This window comes from Fundulus heteroclitus, chromosome 18 (genome assembly GCF_011125445.2).
Source record: "Fundulus heteroclitus isolate FHET01 chromosome 18, MU-UCD_Fhet_4.1, whole genome shotgun sequence".
NCBI classification, from domain to species: domain Eukaryota; kingdom Metazoa; phylum Chordata; class Actinopteri; order Cyprinodontiformes; family Fundulidae; genus Fundulus; species Fundulus heteroclitus.
Genome location: NC_046378.1, coordinates 37654982 through 37676324, shown reverse-complemented (window position 1 = coordinate 37676324; position 21343 = coordinate 37654982). Strand labels below are relative to the sequence as shown.

At 37.9% G+C, this 21343-nt stretch overlaps 1 protein-coding gene across 2 annotated transcripts in view; it reads left to right on the top strand.

Moving 5' to 3' along the window:
- The window catches only part of tyw1 (tRNA-yW synthesizing protein 1 homolog (S. cerevisiae)), a 66762-nt gene that overhangs the window by 28410 nt on the left and 17009 nt on the right, over nt 1-21343 (top strand). For both annotated transcript variants that reach the window (XM_036149865.1, XM_036149864.1), the window contains exons 11-14: nt 3061-3170; nt 5735-5912; nt 9871-10006; nt 17695-17805. In XM_036149865.1, coding sequence (XP_036005758.1) covers nt 3061-3170; nt 5735-5912; nt 9871-10006; nt 17695-17805 — 535 coding nt within the window. The remainder of the gene's footprint in view (nt 1-3060; nt 3171-5734; nt 5913-9870; nt 10007-17694; nt 17806-21343) is intronic.

Sequence of the window (21343 nt, the reverse complement as noted above, 5' to 3'; positions counted from 1 at the left end):
CTAAAACCAGATCAACTTGTTGGACTTTTATTGTTGGGTTTCAACCTGAACTTGATTAAGTGGTTTATCAATCAAAGCCCGATGTCTCTTGTTTGCCTCTAAGGCAGCAGGTCTCAAGCTCCAGTCCTTGAGGGCTGTTGTCCTGCAGCTTTTAGCCGTGTGTCTCTGCTTCAACACACCTGACTCCAATATGAAGTCATTAGCAGAGCTCTGCAGAGCTTGAATCCATGCTAGGAGGCGGTTTAGCCATTTGATTCAGGGTTGTAGGGCAAGGGACACGTCTAAAAGCTGCAGAGCACCGGCCCTCGTGAATTTGAGTTTGACATCACTGCGTCTCAAGGCATTATTATAAGTCATCCTCATTATTGTGACTATCTCTACAAAAACAGGAGTTTTGGCAAGTTTAGTGATATATACATGCCCCTTATAGAAGTAAATGTTGCAGCCCATCAGTCTGAGAAGGGTTATAAGGAATTTCTCAAATAATGAGAATTGCACCACAAAGAGAAAGATCACTTACAAGTAAAAAAATAACATTTTAGCTCATCTTACTAAAAGTGAAGGTCCAGGCAAATTTATCCCAAGTTAAGACCGTGCACCGCTCAAAGAAATCTAAAAAAAAAAGAAAAAAAAAGAGAAATCTCAAAATGTTTCATCTCAGACTGTACCTGCATCAGCTGTAAGAATTTTAAATGTGAAAGTTTATAGGGGGACAATCGAAAGAATAATAAAAAAAAGACACGTATGGCTCATTTGGATGGGTTGCCAGGATACAGCTTTTGCTCTAAAAGACTAACATGCTTAAATTGGCATAGAATAGAAATATTCTTTATCTGCCACAGTGGGGAAATGCATGCGTAATATAAGCAAAGTGAAAGCCAAATGGAAGCATGCTGATGCACATGAAGGTAAAAATCTAAAAGAAAAAGAGAATAAGAGACAAGTAAGGGCAAGTTTAGGCCATGAGAAATAATGATAATCATTCAAAGTTTATGCACGTTTCAACAATCCTGGACAGTTATTAAAAATCAGCATACTCAGATCAAAAGAAATGCGTAGCCGTGTATTGTTGATTAAAAAACAACATAATATTTAGAAAGAAGGAAAAACCAGCAGGGATGTAAACACTCACTGAGTGTGTTGGGAGCAGTGGTGGGAGGAAGGATCTGCAGTAATTTACGTCTAAATGATCCACAAGTTATCTGGAACGATGTTCTCTGGATAGATGAGACGGAAGAGGAGATGTTGGCCCATTGTGCACAGCGGCGTGTTTGTGGAAAAACCATAACCGCCCAAACACTTCAAACTAAATGTCAAGTACAGCGTTGGGGAGCTGATGGTTTGGATCTGCTCTGTAATCACAGGATCGTGGTACTTTGGTATCCAACTGGTTGACATGCTGTGGTTGGACCTTAAAAGTTGTGCAAAACACAATAAACTAAAATCATTTAAAAAAAAAGGAGCGGACCCGAGTTCTTGAGCAGTCAAAAACTGCATCAGATTGTTGTTTAAGTGTAGAACTATCAAACAAGGTCCAGGAGCAGCTTAAGGGCTTCTCCCAGGGGAGGTTGTTCAGAAGACGGTGTCCAAACGACCCGGCTGTCCCGTGCCATGCCAAAAAGATCCTCTGCCTTCGCATAGACAGCCTTTTCACACTGCAAAAAGAGAACTAAAAATAAAATTCTCTTGAAATGAATGTATTTCTCTTTGATTTGAGCAGGTAAATAAGATTATTTGCCAATAGAATAAGTATTTTTACCCTTAAAATATTTAGTTGTTCCTATTTTAAGTGTAAAAAAATCTTATTCCATTGGCAAACAATTTTATTTACCTGCTCAAATCAAGGGAAAATACTCTCATTTCAAGAAATACTTTCGTATTTTTTGTTCTATTTTTGCAGTGCATATAAAGCCATCAAACAGGAGAATCAGCTCCCAGTCTGTCTGAAGCCGCATGCTGACTACAAAACCTTTTCTAAAAACGTACAGAAATATTTAAGTGAAAATCAGCTGTCTGCATCAATCCAAGTCAAATGTTCCTGATAATATTTATGTACTGTAACTGCATTTCTTTTTTTACAATTCACAATCTCCTTTTAGCTTAGAAATGTTAATGATGTTGTACAAATATAATGTTGAATATTTTGAATGTCGTTTTATAATCTAAGGTGTTGTAAACCTGCCCAGGGACTGCAGATGGAAACTGGCATACTGCAAAAACACAAAATCTTATCAAGTGTATTTAATTTCAAGTCAAAACCACTCATCACACTTAATACCAGTCAAAACCATCTAGGGAGATACATTTAAGTTAGATATACCAACTTGTTTCAAGGCAATACAACTTGAAAATCTTGATAAGTGAAATAGTCTTGGAAAAAAATCTTGTTTAGAGTGATTGCTTAATTAAAACAAGCTTTTTTGACATTTCACAAGAGTTTGAAGTTTTTGTAGGGGTTGTAAACTATGAAAAATCTTGTTTCAAGAAAAGAAGTTCACTTGAATTAAGACAAATCTGCTTTATTTTTAACTGCATATAAACAACGCACTGCAAAAACTGATGTTTTGTGTTCTTTAAAATTTGTGTTTTTGTTCTAGATTTGAATAGGTAAATAAGATTATCTGCCAATGGAATGAGGATTTTGACCCCTAAAATAAGATGATTAGATATACTGTACTTGAAATAAGATGATGGAGATGAATTGTTCCTATTTTAAGTGCAAAAATCTTATTCTATTGGCAGATCATCTTATTTACTTGGCCAAATCAAGGAAAAATACACTATATTTAAGAACATTTTACTTATTTTTAGTTCCGTTTTTGCATTGCATGATAAATTCACAGAGCTAACTCTGGTACAAAACATCTTTTCTTTGAAAGAATATTGTGTTTTGTACAGTGTCCCTGCTAAACAAACTAATAAACAAACTGTGTACTTTGAGATTTTTCCCACTTCGTAATGCATAAAACAAATATCCTGCAGCAGGCCACATAGATGCCTTCCAGTGTTCGGTTTGAGGACCGATGTTTCATCAACTCTCGTTTTCTCCGTCACTAACAGACACCACACCAACCCTGTGGGCACAGAGTGGCGCTGGAAGATGGACCCCGCAGAGAAAATCCTGCAGGATGCCCTGGAAAAGCACCAGAACATGATACGGCAGTTCAGAGGTGAGTGTTCTGGCTTGGACTTTTGCGTTTGGACTCCAGGAAGAGGTTCTCGTCGCGCACAGCAACAGCACTGTTTGTCATGCACACGTTGCCTTCCTCGCAGTTTTCAGCTTGCTGCTCGCGACCTCTCTCAACCTTGAGGGTAATGAAGCAGCGTGAAGATTAAAATGCGGCTGTGGCGCCTGCTGTTTCGTCCCACGCTCGCTATAGTGCCTCATAAATCACTTTTCAACTGTGTTCCTCTCCCTCTCTCACACAGACGGTGTATTTTCCCCTCATGGCACTTCCACCATCAGCTTAGATTGTTTCTGTCTGTTCAGTTGATGCTTTACAGAGTTGCTGCTGAACTGAGATCCTAGAAGCTTATTTTAACCTTTTTTTTGTAAAGAAATGAGACGCTTCGATGGATTTGGAGCTTGATCTTTACTACACATGCCGCTAGCTTTGGCATATTCTTCTCTGGCAGCTTCCAGTTTGGCTGAAAGCAGCTGGTTGTTGGTCGAAAGCTCAGTCAAAACAAATATTAATCCTGTGAGTAATAATCTGAACAGGCAGAGATGGTGAGTAGATCTTAGACTTCTATGAAGGCAAACACAATCTAACTGGAAAAAATAGTTTTCTTGTTTTTAAAGTTGAGTCCAACCTTCAGCCTAGATTAAGAATATATGTTTTGACTGTCCCTGTAGCTCTACGCTTCTCCACACTGCAAAAAGATAACTAAAAATAAGTAAAATTTTCTTGAAATGAATGTATTTGCCCTTTATTTTAGCAGGTAAATAAGATTATTTGCCAATGGAATGAGTATTTTTACCCCTAAAATAAGTTAGAAATACTGCACTTGAAATAAGGTGATGGAGATGACTTGTTCCTATTTTAAGTGCAAAAATCTTATTCCATTGGCAAATAATCCTATTTAGCTGCTCAAATCAAGGAAAAATTTCTTATTTTTAGGTCTATTTTTGCAGTGCAGGAGTGAATGCTGCTTGTCGGGACTTTGATGCAATCAACTGGTTCCCTTATATAGGAAATCTTTGACCAATCTGTATAATATGATTGAATTTGACTTTGTAAAGTGCCTTGAGATGACATGTTTCATGAATTGGCGCTATATAAATAAATTATATAGCTGAGCAGCTTTTTAACAGAGTCATCTGGTATTTTGATGATTTGACCAAAAGTCTTTCATGTTGGAGGGCCTCCTTGCCATCACCCTAATCTTTAGCAGCCTCCTCCACAAATTTTATACCTGATAAAGTCGGGACTCTAGATGGGCTACGCCAAAGCTTTCAGGTAGAAGAAACTAGTGGTAAGATATGTAAACTTTTTTTTTTTTTAACAAAACAACAGTTTAAGTTAGGGATCACCAACCGTTTTGAACTGAGAGCTACTTTATTGGTGTTGTCGTACGAAGGGCTACCAGTACTGACTTTTGAACTAGAAGAGTCAGATATCACCTTAACTTTATGTTAAATAACATTTTTCATGCTTTGTTATAGATATTGTAATTTTTAAATCTATATACATGCATGTGTGAATAAACAGGAAGAATAAAGGAATAAATTAAAGTTTTAGATGCAGCTCACTGGTGGATTGGGCTTTTTTTTTAGAACAGGCTTGTGGGCCCCACATGTGGCCCTCGGGGGCTACTTGGTGCCTGCGGGCACCGTGTTGGTGACCCCTGGTTTAAGTTTTAATAAAACTTTTTATCAAATATGTGAAAAAGCAAGCAAAAAATCAAACTAAAAAATAAACCATTTGTGATGCTTTTCAGTATGGGAACCACCTTAAACTGAGACCAGCAAACCTCAGTATTATACAGAGCCTAAAGAAAGCCCATCTATTCTACTCTGTCATTATAGATGACTAGAAGACTCATTGTCATTATTAGTTTTGTTTATTCCTATGAAATATGTCCTAACTCATCCCTCAGGGAGCAGGGACTTGCTCACACTGCAAAACGAAATTAAAAATATGTAAAAATTTCTTGAAATTAGTGTATTTGTCCTTAATATGAGCAGGTAAATAAGAGGATCTGCCAATGGAATGAGTATTTTTACACCTAAATAGGAGAATTAGATAAACTACACTTGAAATAAGATGATGGAGATGAGTTGCTCCTATTTTAAAGAGCAAAAATCTTATTCCATTGGCAGATCATGTAAACTTGCTGCTCAAATCAAGGACAAATACACTAATTTCAAGAAAACGTTACTTATTTTTAGTCATGCTTTTGCAGTGCAGGGACCCAGAGTGGCAGTCTTTGGGATTCAAACCTGTTAACTCTCAGCTTTACCTGGACACAATTGGTTAATTTCCCGCACTTTGCCAGTTTTCTCATCTTTTATGAGCACCCTGTGACTCCATGTGTTTGTGCAGTTACTTCAAATTCTAGTTGCATCTTCTAGCCGTCATGTGGCCCAGCGGTTTGAACTTTTCATCTGTAAAACTTGGATTTATAACTGTACTTGTAACTCTGCTCAGTTTGCCACTTAGCCATTGTTGACTTGAGCTCTTTGGCCTTCAGAGGTATAATCTCCTCTCTCCCCTGACGTATTTCCCTCCAGGGGTCCCTGGAGTGAAGCCTGAGCGGTACGAGGAGGGTTTGGCTGTCAGGCACTGTGCCCTGTCCTTGGTGGGCGAGCCAATCATGTATCCGGAAATCAACACCTTTCTTCGCCTCCTCCACGCTCATAAAATCTCCAGTTTCCTGGTAACAAATGCACAGTTCCCAGAGGAAATCAGGTGGGTAAAATAAGGATCCTCTCAATGTGTTGTTGAGGGGCTTTCAGATTTATTTATTTTTTATTTCAGAGCGTGATAAAGAAGTAAACAAGTGATCAAACATCTTAAATCATCCCTTCTTTCTTCATATTCTGTCCAATCCTAACAGACTTGGCAAAGATCCGGTTTTATAACTCTGCATTGTAGCAAGACATGAATAAACTAGAGTTGTTTCAAAGCTTCTAGTTTGAATATATGGAACAACTTTTTTAGGTGCATGGAGAAGTTAAGGGTCAGCTAAAATAACAAGTTGTAGCCAGACATACACTGCAAAAATGGATCTAAAAATAAGTCAAACGTTCTTAAAGCTAGTGTATTTGTCCTTGATTTGAGCAGGTAAATAAGATTATTTGCCAATGCAATGAGTATTTTGACCCCTAAAATAAGATAATTAGACATCCTGCACCTGAAATTAGATGATGGAGATGAGTTGTTCCTATTTTAAGTGCATAAATCTTATTCCATTGGCAAATCATCTTATTTACCTGCTCAAATCAAGGACAAATACACTTAACTTTAAGAACGTCTTACTTATTTTTAGATTCATTTTTGCAGTGTAGAGGCAGCCCATCAGAAAGCATCGGCCTTCACACGCCTCAGAGCTTTTGCAGAGTTTCTAATTCAAGTTTGATGTTTAAACTATTTTTTTATCTAGCACAACGTCTTCCTAACCCAATGCATGGTGCAGATATTTTTGTTTATGAGGAAACTATTTATGTGATTTACTAGTGGTTCCCCCCATCAAAGTCTGGAACTGGGGATTTGTCTTAAAAAAACACGCTGTACTAGAACATTTGAGAGGTTCTCTGAATGTGAAGGGACAGACGGCGTGAGGATGAATCTTGAAATGATCAGCATCTTTAAACTTCTCTGTCCAGAACCACCTCAAGCTTGTCAAGACATGCCACAAACAGCCATGTCCTACATCTCAGCTAACGAGGCTGTCAGCGGCTCACTTATCACCACCTGTCCTTCAAGGTGAACGCAAGGATACCAGTCAGCAGCTATATTTTTCTTTCCAGCTGAGCTGCCTGGGTGAAGATGAGCTGTTTCCGTCCCTTTTAGAGGACAGAACCACTTTTTACTGTCATTTTTGTCATTTAAAAAATGGCTCATTTCCACGAGTATCATCTTCTAATAGCTAACTGTAGCTAATAGCTACAGTCGTCGTGTGAAATGGTTTTTGGCATTGTTGCCAAGTCCGCTTGTTTTTTCTAAAGTTGCTTGTAAATTCCATAAGTCATGTTTTTTTGGGCTTGTTACTTAACATGTAGTCGTGCATTTGGTCTTTTAAAAAGCGACTATAAAGACAGGCAAAGAGACCTGTGAACATGTACTTTCTAACTGTGTCTAGTGGCTTATTTAACTGTGCTTTTAGGATGTTGCAAATTAAGCCACAAACTAGTAGGCAAAAATGATGCCTGATATAAAGGATATGAAATGAATATCCAAACGCCTTGCCATACTGGTTCTGTTGGGTTTTCTATGTAAAAAAACCAATTTTCTCTTCACCAGAAACCTTAAACTACTCTAAGAACTAGTAGCTGGACTTTCAGACTCTAGTTTTTCACTATCACAATAATCTAATTGCGATTTTTTTTTTTATCTTAATATTGCGATTTAATGCAATTATTCTATTTCATTATATTAGTTTAATTTATCATATCTTTTTAAACATATACAAACAACAAATCAATCTGTTTCATCGCTGTGCAGATCAGGTGCTAAAAGAGCCACTGCGTCTCAACTCTGAGCAGAAATGATTGCGTTCTGCCTACGATATATTTCAACCAAAATTATGATTTGATTTGGACTTTTCTCTGCATTAACCACAAGCAACAAAAATGGCCTCTTGATAAAGATGTTTGTAAACAATGATTATTTAAAACAAGAACTTTTAATGTTTTTATTAATCAGAATATTATTCAAGATAACAGCTTTTAATTGATTTGGGCATCAACCCTTGTTGAACATAAAGTGCAACCAACAAACAAGTCTGTATTATAAACTGGTTGACCAGAACGTAATGCTGTGGTGAGATTCCTGAAAGTTTCTGGTAAAACAGTATGATTATATAAACTCTAAAACAAGTAATAAAATTTGATTATCTCACTGCTGCATTTGTCTTCCCTTCCACGTGGAGCAAACCCACTTTAAACATTTTACTGACACCTAAAGGATGCGTCTGATTCACTAATTGTTGCATGCAGACCTCTGCGATTTGGAAATTGCCGTTTGTTTAAATTGCGATTATATTGCAAATGTGATTAATTGTTCAGCCCTAATCACAATATAACTGTATGCACAACTGCTTTAAATGAATTACTGTGATTTTAGATCCTATGGCTTTAATATATTTTAAAAACACTTGTTTAATGGTATATTGGATGTCAAGTCCCTGGGTGACCTACAAAATAACAGCGGCAGAGACTGGCGACCACCTTTTGGCGGGTTGGTGGGCATTATTTCTCTTTTACGCGAATAAAGTCATAAAACTGCCATTATAGGTTGTAATTTTATGAAAACTCTTGCCCCTGTCTTAAAATGAGGAATGTTGAGCATCTTGTGAACTTATACTCTGGTGTCGGTTTCCCAATTAAGGAAATACTAAATCTTTTCAGCAAGTCAGCATTAAATTCTTATTAGGGTCAGGATTTTGAAATGATCGTGCAACAGCATTGTTTCTTTTTGTTACTATCGCTTTAATGTCGCCATATGCCGTCATTAAAGATTTCTAATTCCACTTGCAGGGAATGCACATTTCGACGTTTCTTATATTCCTGACTATCATTTTTGTAAAGTTGTGGGAAAAGTACTTACCCAAACTGTATTCCAATACACTAAATATGAGTACATCAAACTGTAATAGTGTATGCAGAACAGTGCATCAATGCGAGGACTCTCTTTTTATTATAGCAATAAATTAATGTAGATTTCTACTAACCTAATCAGTATTATTTTGCCATTTTAATGTCTCAACAATAACTCCAAGAAATTTTGTTGATGACACTGTGGGCATCTCTATACCATCAATAACAATTATACGTAATAATGATGCAGTGATTCATGCAAAAGGAGGCCCAACCAAGTATTGAGTGCATAGAAGTGAAAAGACTGAATTTTCTGTATGAGATATGCTTTTCAAATCACCATAAATAATATTCAGCTTTTCTGAGACACTGAAGTTTGGGTTGTTATTATTTGTGAGCTGCAATCATCAGAAATACAAGCAATAGAGTAAAAAACTATTTCACTCTAAAATACCGCTCAAACGTTTGGAGTCACCCAAATAATGTCTCACATTTTATTAATCAAATGAGTTGCAAAATGAAATGGAGAAACAATGATTTGTAAATGAAATAATAATTTTGTCCGTCAAACTTTTGCTTTCACCAAATAATTCTCCTTTTGCAGCAGTTACAATGCTGCAGACCTTTGGTGTTCTGTCAGTTTGTTGAAGGAACCGGAGGAAATGTCCCCCCTGCTTCCTGAAGCTCCGCCCACAAAGCTGGAGCGGCTTGATGAGCTCAGCCTGCGCGCCATACGGTCAAGCTGCTCCCACACCAGCTCAGTGGGTGGAGATCTGGTGCCTGTGCTGGACACTCCACTATAGACAGAATATCTAGACTGTATTTCTGATTCATTTAAGGTTATTTTAACTGAAGAAAATGATGCCTTGTATTAAAAATATAAGGTCATTTCTAAGTGATCCCAAACGTTTGAGTGGTTGTGTCTGTGTGATTAATCTATATGGGTCTTTCTTTCTGAAACGTGTGACAATAAATATTTTTTTGTGATATTCTAATGTTTCTGAGTGGTTCTTGTATATTTTTAAGTGGCCGATTTGATCCCCTCCCAACAGCCTTAAAATGTCTCCTTAGCAGAGCGTCCCCGTCATGGACTTTTGCTGTTTCTCCAGGAACCTGGTGCCAGTGACTCAGCTGTACGTCAGCGTGGACGCCAGCACCAAGGACAGTCTGAAGAAGATCGATCGGCCGCTTTTTAAGGACTTCTGGCCTCGTTTCCTTGACAGCCTCAGGGCTTTGGGAGAGAAAGTGAGTTCTGCTAACTTTGGTTTAAACATTGTTGGACTATAGATATTTTATCTTAATACCTTTAAAACAAAACGTTTCCATCCATCCCTCACTCACTCACTGTATCCTCCTTTCCTAACTCCTTAATATTTACTTCCTAACTCCGCATGCTTCCTTCCTTACTCCCTAATGCTTCCTTTCTTCCTAATTGTGTTGTCCTTCCTTCCTTCCTTCCTTCCTTCCTTCCTTCCTTCCTTCCTTCCTTCCTTCCTTCCTTCCTTCCTTCCTTCCTTCCTTCCTAACTCCCCAATTTTCTGTTCTTTCCTAACTCTTCCTTCCTTCCTTCCTTCCTTCCTTCCTTCCTTCCTTCCTTCCTTCCTTCCTTCCTAACTCCCCAATTTTCTCTTCTTTCCTAACTCTTCCTTCCTTCCTTACTTCGTTCGTTCGTTCCTTCCTTCCTTCCTTCCTTCCTAACTCCCCAATTTTCTCTTCTTTCCTAACTCTTCCTTCCTTCCTTACTTCGTTCGTTCGTTCCTTCCTTCCTTCCTTCCTGACTTAATTCTTCCTAACTCCCCAATTTTCTGTTCTTTCCTAACTCTTCCTTCCTTCCTTACTTCGTTCGTTCGTTCCTTCCTTCCTTCCTTCCTTCCTTCCTTCCTTCCTTCCTTCCTGACTTAATTCTTCCTAACTCCCCAATTTTCTGTTCTTTCCTAACTCTTCCTTCCTTCCTTCCTTCCTTCCTTCCTTCCTTCCTTCCTTCCTTCCTTCCTTCCTTCCTTCTTTTCCTTCCTTCCTTCCTTCCTTCCTTCCTTCCTTCCTTCCTTCCTATCTTCCTAACTCCCCAATTTTCTCTTCTTTCCTAACTCTTCCTTCCTTCTTTACTTCGTTCGTTCGTTCCTTCCTTCCTTCCTTCCTTCCTGACTTAATTCTTCCTAACTCCCCAATTTTCTGTTCTTTCCTAACTCTTCCTTTGTTCCTTCCTTCCTTCCTTCCTTCCTTCCTTCCTTCCTTCCTTCCTTCCTTCCTTCTTAACTCCTCCTTTCTTATTAATTCTTCCCTCCTTCCCCCCTTAGTCATTGAGTCGTAGCTCCATCTCCTTCCTTTCTTCCTACACGGTTTTTCGTGTAGGAAACCTGTTTTTGTGTTTCAGCAACAGAACAACGTAAAACATCGGTTTAACCACCATAACATAAAATCACAGGTTCAGGGAAACGGACCACAAAACTCTGCTTCTCATCCACTGATTATTGTTCCTGGACAATAATTTGAGCAATTCAGTTCCATGAAACTTGTGCTTCAGTTGTTTGTAAAATAAATTTCCACACACCAAGGTTAAGTCGTCATGTAGCCAGAAACACATTGTTTCTCATATTCCCTCTTCTAAGTCATCTGTGGTTTGCAATGACTTACAATGATTCCTGAATGTCCGCTGTAGTTGGGTTGTCTTTAGTCTGTCCTACAAATAGATTTCTACCAGTGATGGAAAACTTTGGAGAGGCTCAAATTTTTGTCCTTTAAGGTTTAAAAACAATTTAGATTAATCTTACATTAATTGCAGTACTTTTATGATATAAATACAGCTATTAGTTTGTTTGCAGATAAAACATTACAAACAATCGATCCTTAATGTTACTTTTAACTCATGGTTTTCTGCCATTTAGAATATTTATATATTTTATTTAAATAGCTTCAAGAGGTTGATAGGCTGCCTCCCTCAATGAGCATTGCTAATGTACGAAAGATTTGGTGATTTCTTGGAATTTTAGTACAGTTTTTATTCCCTTTGGGACATTTTGGAACATTGCTTGCCTTTAGTTTTCCATCTTTCTGAAGATGACATACCAGAATAAAATGTCATCATGAAAACAAATAGATGTGATGAGGAACTGACTTCTTTAAATCAGGAATGCCTTGTTTCTAGATGCTAGAAAAAAATAGATCATACCTAATGAATGCTTATAAAAACTAAAGAAGGTGAAAGAAAAGATTTTAACTGTAAATTTCTAGAGACCCTTGCACTAGTTGCAGTTAGAAGCCAAATTAAAATACCATTGTTTTTTTTCCTCCTAAATCACTTTTTCATTTATCTTAATTCACACAAACAGATTTGGATGCTTGTCCTGTTGTGAAAAGTTACCTTGTTAATCATTCATGCTGAAAATCGTTTTTCAAATAGTTTCAAAGTCCAGAAATAATTATTAGTTTGCTTTTTCAATTTGAGTAGACTCTGTATATTTTAGCACTAAAAAGCAGCTTGCCTTTGTGCTATGAGCTCAGAATAGCTTCATATATTAGCTTTGATTAAATCCATTTATTTGCGTACCTTTAGTCATTTGATTGTGCTGAGTAATTAGGTTATCATCTGTATAACAATGCTGTTTTGGAAGCTATAATTAAAGGCAGAGTTAATTCACACATTAAATTCAGTTGTGTTAATATGTTGAATGGGTTTCCTCATTATTATTATTATCTTACTGTGATTGCTCTCTGTATTTAATTTAATTTAATGTTGTCTTTGGTTTTTGTTTGAATGACGCCTATGTTTTCTCCTCGAATTGTTAATTTTATTGTACCGCATATATGTAACGGATTTATCCTTGTACAGTTTTTAAACAATACTTCCCCTCCTGAAACCTGCTTAAATAACCTCATTTCTGACCTTTCTGTTAATGGAAGAAATACACTGTTAAGTTTTACACTTGGAAAAAAATCCTCTGTAAAAAACAACAGTGTGAACTGATCCTTTTAATTGATGGGATAATTTATCTTTATTGAATTGTAAGATTGAACAATCCATCATTAAAGTAATAGCTGGTAATCCAGTTCAGAAACACTTTTTGTTATACTGGGTAAAATCGTCCTTGCATCCTGAAAGTAGTCAATACATTATGTTTACAGAAAAAGGAGGTTAGAAAAAAAACATTCAATCATTTTTCAAAGTAATTTCTATCAAATCCTCCTGACAGATGGTTAAACGTTTTCTAAGAAAACCCAGCAGATTTCATCGGGTCATTGACTTGCAGCATACACTCCTCCTGGATGAGCATAGAGCCACAGTGGACAGTCGCTTGCATCGAATCATTGGCTTTTCAGCAATCTCTCATAGTATGCGAGTAGTGACAGCAGAAAGGATTAACTCCCTTTTAGCATAAAAAAAAAAACTCCAGTAGATCTGCGCTCAGTGTGAATGGCCATCCGCCACGACCGCCTGGGAGATTTAGAAGACTGAGCAGACATGTAAAAGAACACAGAACCACTGATCCAGGAGTACTTTCTATTTGACAGAAAGGAAATAACAGGGAAATGGCAGCAATAGCTCCATAGATGTTTTAATGTAGGAAATAAACACAGCTTAGCATAAGAAGATCCAGTTTTCAAACCTACAGGATGAAATGGAAACACTGAAAGATGGGGCCAACTGTATCGTCTACAGGACAATATTGTTGGAAGCAGTAGCTCAGCTGATACGCCCCTCCAGGATGGTATTACAGCTAAAAATCAATGCCAGGCCATATTTAGCTACTATGAAAAGGAAAAACAGAGCAAGAGCACGAAGTTAACAATCGAAATAACAAATAAACTAATGCGAAATTGGAGAGTAGTAGGAGAATGTAGTGAGGGCATGTGGTCATTTAGGTCCTCTGTTTGATCATGTTAAGCTTGTTCTCTAACATGCTATTAAAGCCTAAACTGGATTATGATGCATAAATAGAGATTATTTACATAGTTTATGATCTGTGAAATCTTTACTTTATTCAAAAAATGGGAGGGGCTAAAATGTTAACAGCTGGAATATCCTAACTGAGATACAAAGAACAATTTTGTTAAATTCTATTTTATTCTAAAACGCACTATTGTTTGTTGTGTATAATCTCCTCTTGTGAGCAGGACGTTTTGTTACATCAGTGGCTTAAAATTATTTGCTTTGATTAGGCCACCATTCTTTAACAGTAGGGACCAGATGGGGTCAATCGTAAGAACATTTGACTGCATATTGCTAAATATGTCAGGCATGGCCAGCGCTAATTTAAATCTGGAAAAAGAAGACTGTGGCTTGTAGATTGTATGTAGAGTAAATATAATTTATGTTAGAGTCGCCGATTTTACCGGAAGTGTACCCCAAGTCCCTTTTTGAATAACTGCACATGCGTAAGACCATCTTACCTGCTCTTCCGCTCTTCAGGTGGATCGCGTGTAAAAATCTCCTAAATCCACTCTGGTCTTATTTCTTTCTACTGATGCCTTCCTCTTTTTCCTATAAACATGAACGCAGTTCGCTTCTTGTGACTCTCAGTCTTGTTTAAAGTCTACGGTGAGAGCAGCTGAGCTACAATGAAGGGCTAACACCAAAGCTAACTGCTAAGCTAACCGCTAAGCTAACAGCATACATAAACACTAGAACTGCGCATGTGCAGCCAGCAAGCAGAAACTAACTAGGAATGTACACGAATACTGGCCTATGTGAGCGCATCAGAATGATTGGTATGTGGGCTAATCAATAGGTAAAATGATATCACAGGAACTTGAGGGATAAAGGGGTGTGTGGGCAGGATTAGACATGAAGGCATCTGATTGGTTCTTTTCATTAGGACTGAATGGAAATATACTTATTAAAATTGGTCAGAGTTTTTACAGGCCTACAGCTCCTTTTTCTGAATACATCATTTATTGACTACTATCAGAATGGAAGGACCATTTCACCCAGTATAACATAAAAAGTTTCTGAACAGGATTGGCAACTATAGCTTTAAATGTGGCAGACTGTAAACAGCATTTGTACCCGTTTAAATGAATCCAGACACAATTCTGCCTATATTTTCTAATAGGAAATGCACGAAAACAAAAACTGTTATGAAAAAGAGATTTGATCATTTAGGACACATGAGTAAATTTCTCTTATTTTGCCCTATGGAAATAAACATCTAATAATAATTCGTCAGAGGTTTTACGTTTTAATGTTGTGGTGCACTCCTTCCCCACTACTTCTCCGGCTCTGCTTCACGTTTGACAGCCTCTCTCCTTAACTCCACCTGGCCCCCTGCCATTACTCTGGGAATTGTCAGAGTTGTGCGTCCGTGTCAGATTTGGAACCGAGACAGCTCGAAATACCCCACCTCCCTGCTGCTACCGGCCAATTATCCTCCTCTCTACTGGGTTGAAAGGACCTAATGTTACAGATAACCTTCCAGTTCAAGCTAGAAATTGGAAGGAAAAGAAGGGAGAGCTGCCGTCCTTTCTACCGTTGTGGTTCATATTGCTGGGTGGCAAAGACGTGAGCGGAGACGACTGAGAGTCATCAGAGACTTATTTTTCTTTGGATTAGCCATTTCTCATGATAATTTATCCTCACCGTCATGTTTCCGACATCTCATATTCATCTTTCTTTGCTTATTCTCCCCCTCCATCACGTTGTCACGTATGCGCTACCTGCTGATATACAGCAGCGGCGCCTTGAAGTCAGCGCGTGGACTTTAAGCAAAGCCTTTTCATCTCTTTTGTTCATCAAGTAGAAAATAAATCCCCGCGTGGTGCAGATCATATCTTCTTGGTGATTAGAGCTCACCTGAGTGATATCCTGGATTTGTCATGTTCGTGTTTAGCAGTATGTAACCGAATAATTTCCTATTATTTATGAGCTATAACCCCTGTGTCTTAAAGAACAAACCGTATTTAAAATCCATCTTTTAAACATGCAGTAGGAACGGCGCGTAAATAGTACCGAGCAAGTATTTCTCATTTCCTTATATTTGGCTTAATTCTCTTCTGTCCGTCTTTAAAGGTTTTGCTTTGGATTTGCAGACGCACGTTTTAACTGTTTTAATTCACGCCAATCTACCTTTAATCATTTATAGTCAAAGGAAAATTCATAATCTCAAGGTTGAACCGTTGTTGCATCTTTACCAAGCAGATGGGCAAGAACGTAACGTAAACTGGATCTATAGGAACTTTACTAGAAATCTGTCACAAAGACACAATTTGAACCCTTTTCATTTGATGATTCGATGGCAAATAATTCAATTCAATTCAATTTTATTTATATAGCGCCAAATCATGAAACATGTCATCTCAAGGCACTTTACAAAATCAAGTTCAATCATATTATACAGATTGGGTCAGATTATACAGATTGGTCAAAAATGTCCTATATAAGGAAACCAGTTGATTGCATCAAAGTCCCGACAAGCAGTATTCACTCCTGGAGAACCGTAGAGCCACAGGGAGAGTCGTCTGCATTGTACATGGCTTTGCTGCAATCCCTCATACTGAGCAAGCATGAAGCGACAGTGGGAAGAAAAACTCCCCATTAACGGGAAGGAAAACCTCCGGCAGAACCGGGCTCAGTATGAACGGTCATCTGCCTCGACCGACTGGGGTTACAGAAGACAGAACAGAGACACAACAAGAGAAACAAAAAAGCACAGAAGCTCACATTGATCCAGTAATCTGTTCTACATTAGATGGTAGTAGCGGGTGAGCCGTCTTCTCTGGATGATGTCACAGTTAACAGAACGCCAGACCAGGTGTACCTACTATGAAGAGAAAAGAGAGAGAACAGGAAGTTAAAGCTGAAATGACAACAGTCATTTCAATGTAATACAATGCAAAACTGGAGAACAGTAGACTGAAGAACAGTAGAAATCAGTAGAGTGAGAAAATTAGACCCTGATGTCCTCCAGCAGCCTAGGCCTATCACAGCACAACTATAGAGATAGCTCAGGGTATGAGCCACTCTAACTATAAGCTTTGTCAAAAAGAAAAGTTTTAAGATTAGTCTTAAAAGTAGACAGGGTGTCTGCCTCACGGACCAAAACTGGGAGTTGGTTCCACAGGAGAGGAGCCTGATAGCTAAAGGATCTGCCTCCCATTCTACTTTTAGAGACTCTAGGAACCACCAGCAGACCTGCAGTCTGAGAGCGAAGTGCTCTGTTAGGAACATACGGGGTAATCAGAGCTCTGATATATGATGGAGCTTGATTATTAAGGGCTTTATACGTTAGAAGGAGAATTTTAAATTCTATTCTTGATTTAACAGGAAGACAATGAAGGGAAGCTAAAATTGGAGAAATATGATCCCTCTTGTTGATTTTCATCAGAACTCTTGCTGCAGCATTTTGGATCAGCTGAAGGCTTTGAACTGCATTTTGTGGACTTCCTGATAGTAAAGAATTACAATAGTCCAGCCTTGAAGTAACAAATGTATGGACTAGTTTTTCAGCATCACTCCTGGACAGAATGTTTCTAATTTTGGCGATATTCCGGAGGTGAAAAAAGGAAACTCTGGAAACCTGTTTAATAGACAGAAGGACACAGTTTGACGGAGAGAAAATGGTATTTCAACACTAGCTAGGTGATTTCAAAAGAGCTACTAGATGAAAACGTGCCATGTAGTAGATATTTATCTAAAGAATCATGCATCCTTTGTTAGGACCTTTAGATATCGTTCATCTGCTTTAGATTTCCTCTACCTGCTTATTTTCTTAGATTTTCAGGCACACAATACATACATTATGGGATAGATGATACAGTACGTTGTCCTGATCAATTACAAGGACTGGGCTGAAAATGTGTGTAAAAAAACAAAAAAAAACAAAACCCTCAGCCACTAGTCATTGTTTCAGGGTTAAAAATATGCAAATTCTCACTTCCAATTTATTTTGTGAGCCTTTTGCATGAATTTTATTATTGTGCATGTCTTTTCCTCCATCCAGAGACAGAGGACCGTTTACAGACTGACGCTGGTGAAAGCCTGGAATGTGGAGGAGCTGCAGGCCTACTCAGAGCTCATTGCACTGGGACAACCCGACTTTATTGAAGTTAAGGTAAGACTCGCCATTATCCATAAACGATCTCTTTACTCTTGCACTTTTATCGAGTATTTTTTAATTATGTGGGCTTATCTTTGATGGTTGTCTGCATTAAACAAACCACTATAGCCAGAACGGCTGGATTATGCAGAGACTGTTTGATTTGCTCTCCAGATATGTAAGATAGCAGCACTATAATAAAATAAACAGTAAAAGGCAAAAGACAGAGCAAAGGCTGGCCTACTGGCAGTGTTCTCTGGAGTTAAGCAGCAGTGTAAAAGGAAGAGTTTCTAAAAGAAATGTAAAGTCTTTAAGGGTTCTGGTGGGCCTCACATAAAGAGGAAGACTGGTCCAGATTGTGGGAGCTGCTCATTCCATTGGCAAATACTCTTATTTAGCTCCTCAAATAAAGGAAAAATACACTAATTTTAAGAAATGTTTACTTGCTTTTAGTTCCCTTTTTGCAGTGTGGACCAGCTGGAGATGGTGGGGAGAGACTGGTCAGTCCCCCTTTAAAAGGACATGCACATTTATCTAAAATTAAATTAAATTTTAATCAACGTTACTAAACTTTTATCTCATGATAAATCTTTATTTACTCAAGCCAATTGTCTTTTTATGGGAAAACTGACTGCTTCTCCCACAGGTTACAGCTCAACGTTTATGATACTTACTGTGAAATACCAGAACTACTACATTTGTCATTTTACAGGAAGATAATGTGACACTTCAGTTAGCATCACAGCGTGGTGCATTTTATTGTTTAACTTCAATACCTGCTATGACTAAGCCCATAAAAATCCTCCTTGGAGTTTATAGCCGAATCTATTGTTGGAGTAAATGAGTCCAGCCAAGGATCCATCCAGCAACAATCCTAGTTACGCATGCGTACGTCTGGGAGTGCTCAATCCTGTTCTTAGGCAATGTAAGGTCAAAACTTAAACTCTGTTAAAGGCAGTGTCCCATTCCTCACTGCAAGAATAACTGATAAAACTGTTAAAACTAAGAAATGTAGGCGGGAGACCTGTTATTTTTCACCGTATACCTTTACTGATCTTTAAGAAGATGCAAAGGATAAATGACTCGTTTTAGCGACCCCTGAAAGGGAAAACACTGAAAGCGGAAGAAGACTTTTACTTCTCTCTGTGGTCTGAACTGTTGGGCGTTGGAAGATGCTCAGGCTTCTCCACTTAATCTAAATCCATGCACCAACCTTTCCTACTGATACAGAGGTCGCACTGTGTGTATATCTATCTATCTATCTATCTATCTATCTATCTATCTATCTATCTATCTATCTATCTGTCTGTCTGTCTGTCTGTCTGTCTGTCTGTCTGTCTGTCTGTCTGTCTGTCTGTCTGTCTGTCTGTCTGTCTGTCTGTCTGTCTGTCTGTCTGTGTATATATATATATATATATATATATATATATATGTATATATATATATATATATATATGTATATGTATGTATGTATATATATATATATATATGTATATGTATGTATATATATATATATATATATATATATATATATATATATATGTATATATATATATATATATATATATATATATATGTATGTATGTATGTATGTATGTATATGTATGTATATATATATATATATATATATAATATATATATATCTATGTATGTATGTATGTATGTATGTATGTATGTATGTATGTATGTATGTATGTATGTATGTATGTATGTATATATATATATATATATGTATATGTATATATATGTCTCTCGCTGTCTGTCTGCTCTCTCTGTCCTGTCTCTGTCTGTCTCTCTCTGTCTCTGTCTCTGTCTGTCTCTCTCTTCTCTGTCTCTGTCTCATGTGTCTCTCTCTCTCTATCTGTCTCTCTCCTGTGTATGTGTGTGTGTGTGTTATCCCTGATAATTGCCTGTATATGTTCCTACTCTCCAATCTATAATTTTAATGGTTCAGCTGGGTGAACTTGGGGTTATTATTACAACATAAATAAAAATATAGATATGTCCCATTTTTTTGGAGCCTTTCAGGTTGGATATATCATTTTAGGAGTGGGCCGCGTACCCCGCTGACCTTACCGTGGCCATTGGGCGAGCATTGCATTAGTACAGCTGGTAATCGTTTGAGATGCGGTTGTCATGGCAACAGACGAGCATCAAATCTGGGTTTGTTTTTGAGAAAATCAAGGATCGATCCCAGCCGACACACGAGGGTAATCAGAAGAAAAGGTTCCTCTGTCGGTTTTTGGACATTATTACATATATAAAAAAAAGGACTGAGGATCAATTTAGTGTGAAACAGAGTCCGGTGTGGTGAAGTCTTTTTAAAAAAGACACAGATCATTCTGGTCATGCATTTTTTTATTTATTACTCGTTGTTCCTCATAGAAGCTGCGATCTCTTACATCAGCCGTAGTCGAGATTGAGAAGGGAATGGATTAGAAGAGGCCACGCTGGAGCGCTCATTGTTTCGTTCATGAATACAAGCATCCCTTTGGTGCACCCGTCATTCTCAACCACCGGACGACAAAAAAAAAGCAAAGCAAAAGAACGAATGAAAGGCTTCCCGCTGTCAAAATGAGTGTTCTTGAAATACCTGTTCCCACACAGAGCCCGGCACAAGAATAACTTCCCACATACTCTCATTTAGAGCACATTTGGGCTACGAGACAATAGAGGTTTAGTGCTTGATATTCTCCTCGGGTTGATGCATTTTCCAAACAGGGAGTTGGTGAATTTGGACCAAAAACAGAAAATAACGTGAAAGATTTTTAGAGCAACAGGAAGCAGAAATACTGCTTCCTGTTGAAACAGAAATACTGAACAAAAGTAAATGGCTAAAGATCAAGTTATGATGTTTATCATGGAAGCTTGGAAAAAAAAGAAAGAACTATGCCAAATTAAAAATACAACAGAGTCGACGCTAGGAAGCAAGAGGCTTTGTTCAGTACTTTAAAAGATTAACTTATGTTTTTGTTAAATCTCATCTGGCTGTTTCTGGGACCTGTCAGCATGGCTCCATAATAAAGCTACAAGATCAAACTGCTATCTTTGTTTTCCCTCAGCCTCGGGTGCGTTCTCATGGAGGAAAGTAATTAGGAGGATTAATTTCAGGGCTGTTATAACATCAGTGTACCCAAAAACTGCATAACCCCAGCAGAGAAGACTTTTTTTTAAAGTTTTTTGACGTCTCCAGTCAGATATGCATCTATTGCTTCATGAGTTTTCTAAATCAGTGTGGAAGATTCCACCAGTTTGAAAGAAACTTTTTTTTTTGCTGCCTCATCTATGTTGCTGTATCAGCTTGAACAAAAAAAATAGTTTTTCAGTTTCCGTTATTCAGCAAACCACAAAATCATCCTTATCTGTGTTTCTCAAACTTTTGAGGTCATTTTGATATCTTTAATGAAAGTCGTTCACGTATTTATTTCACTTCTAACTATACTTGGTTGTTTTAATATCAAATCCTGCGACAGACTGGCGACCTGTCCAGGGTGTACCCCGCCTCTCGCCCAGTGAACGCTGGAGATAGGCACCAGCACCCCCCGCGACCCCA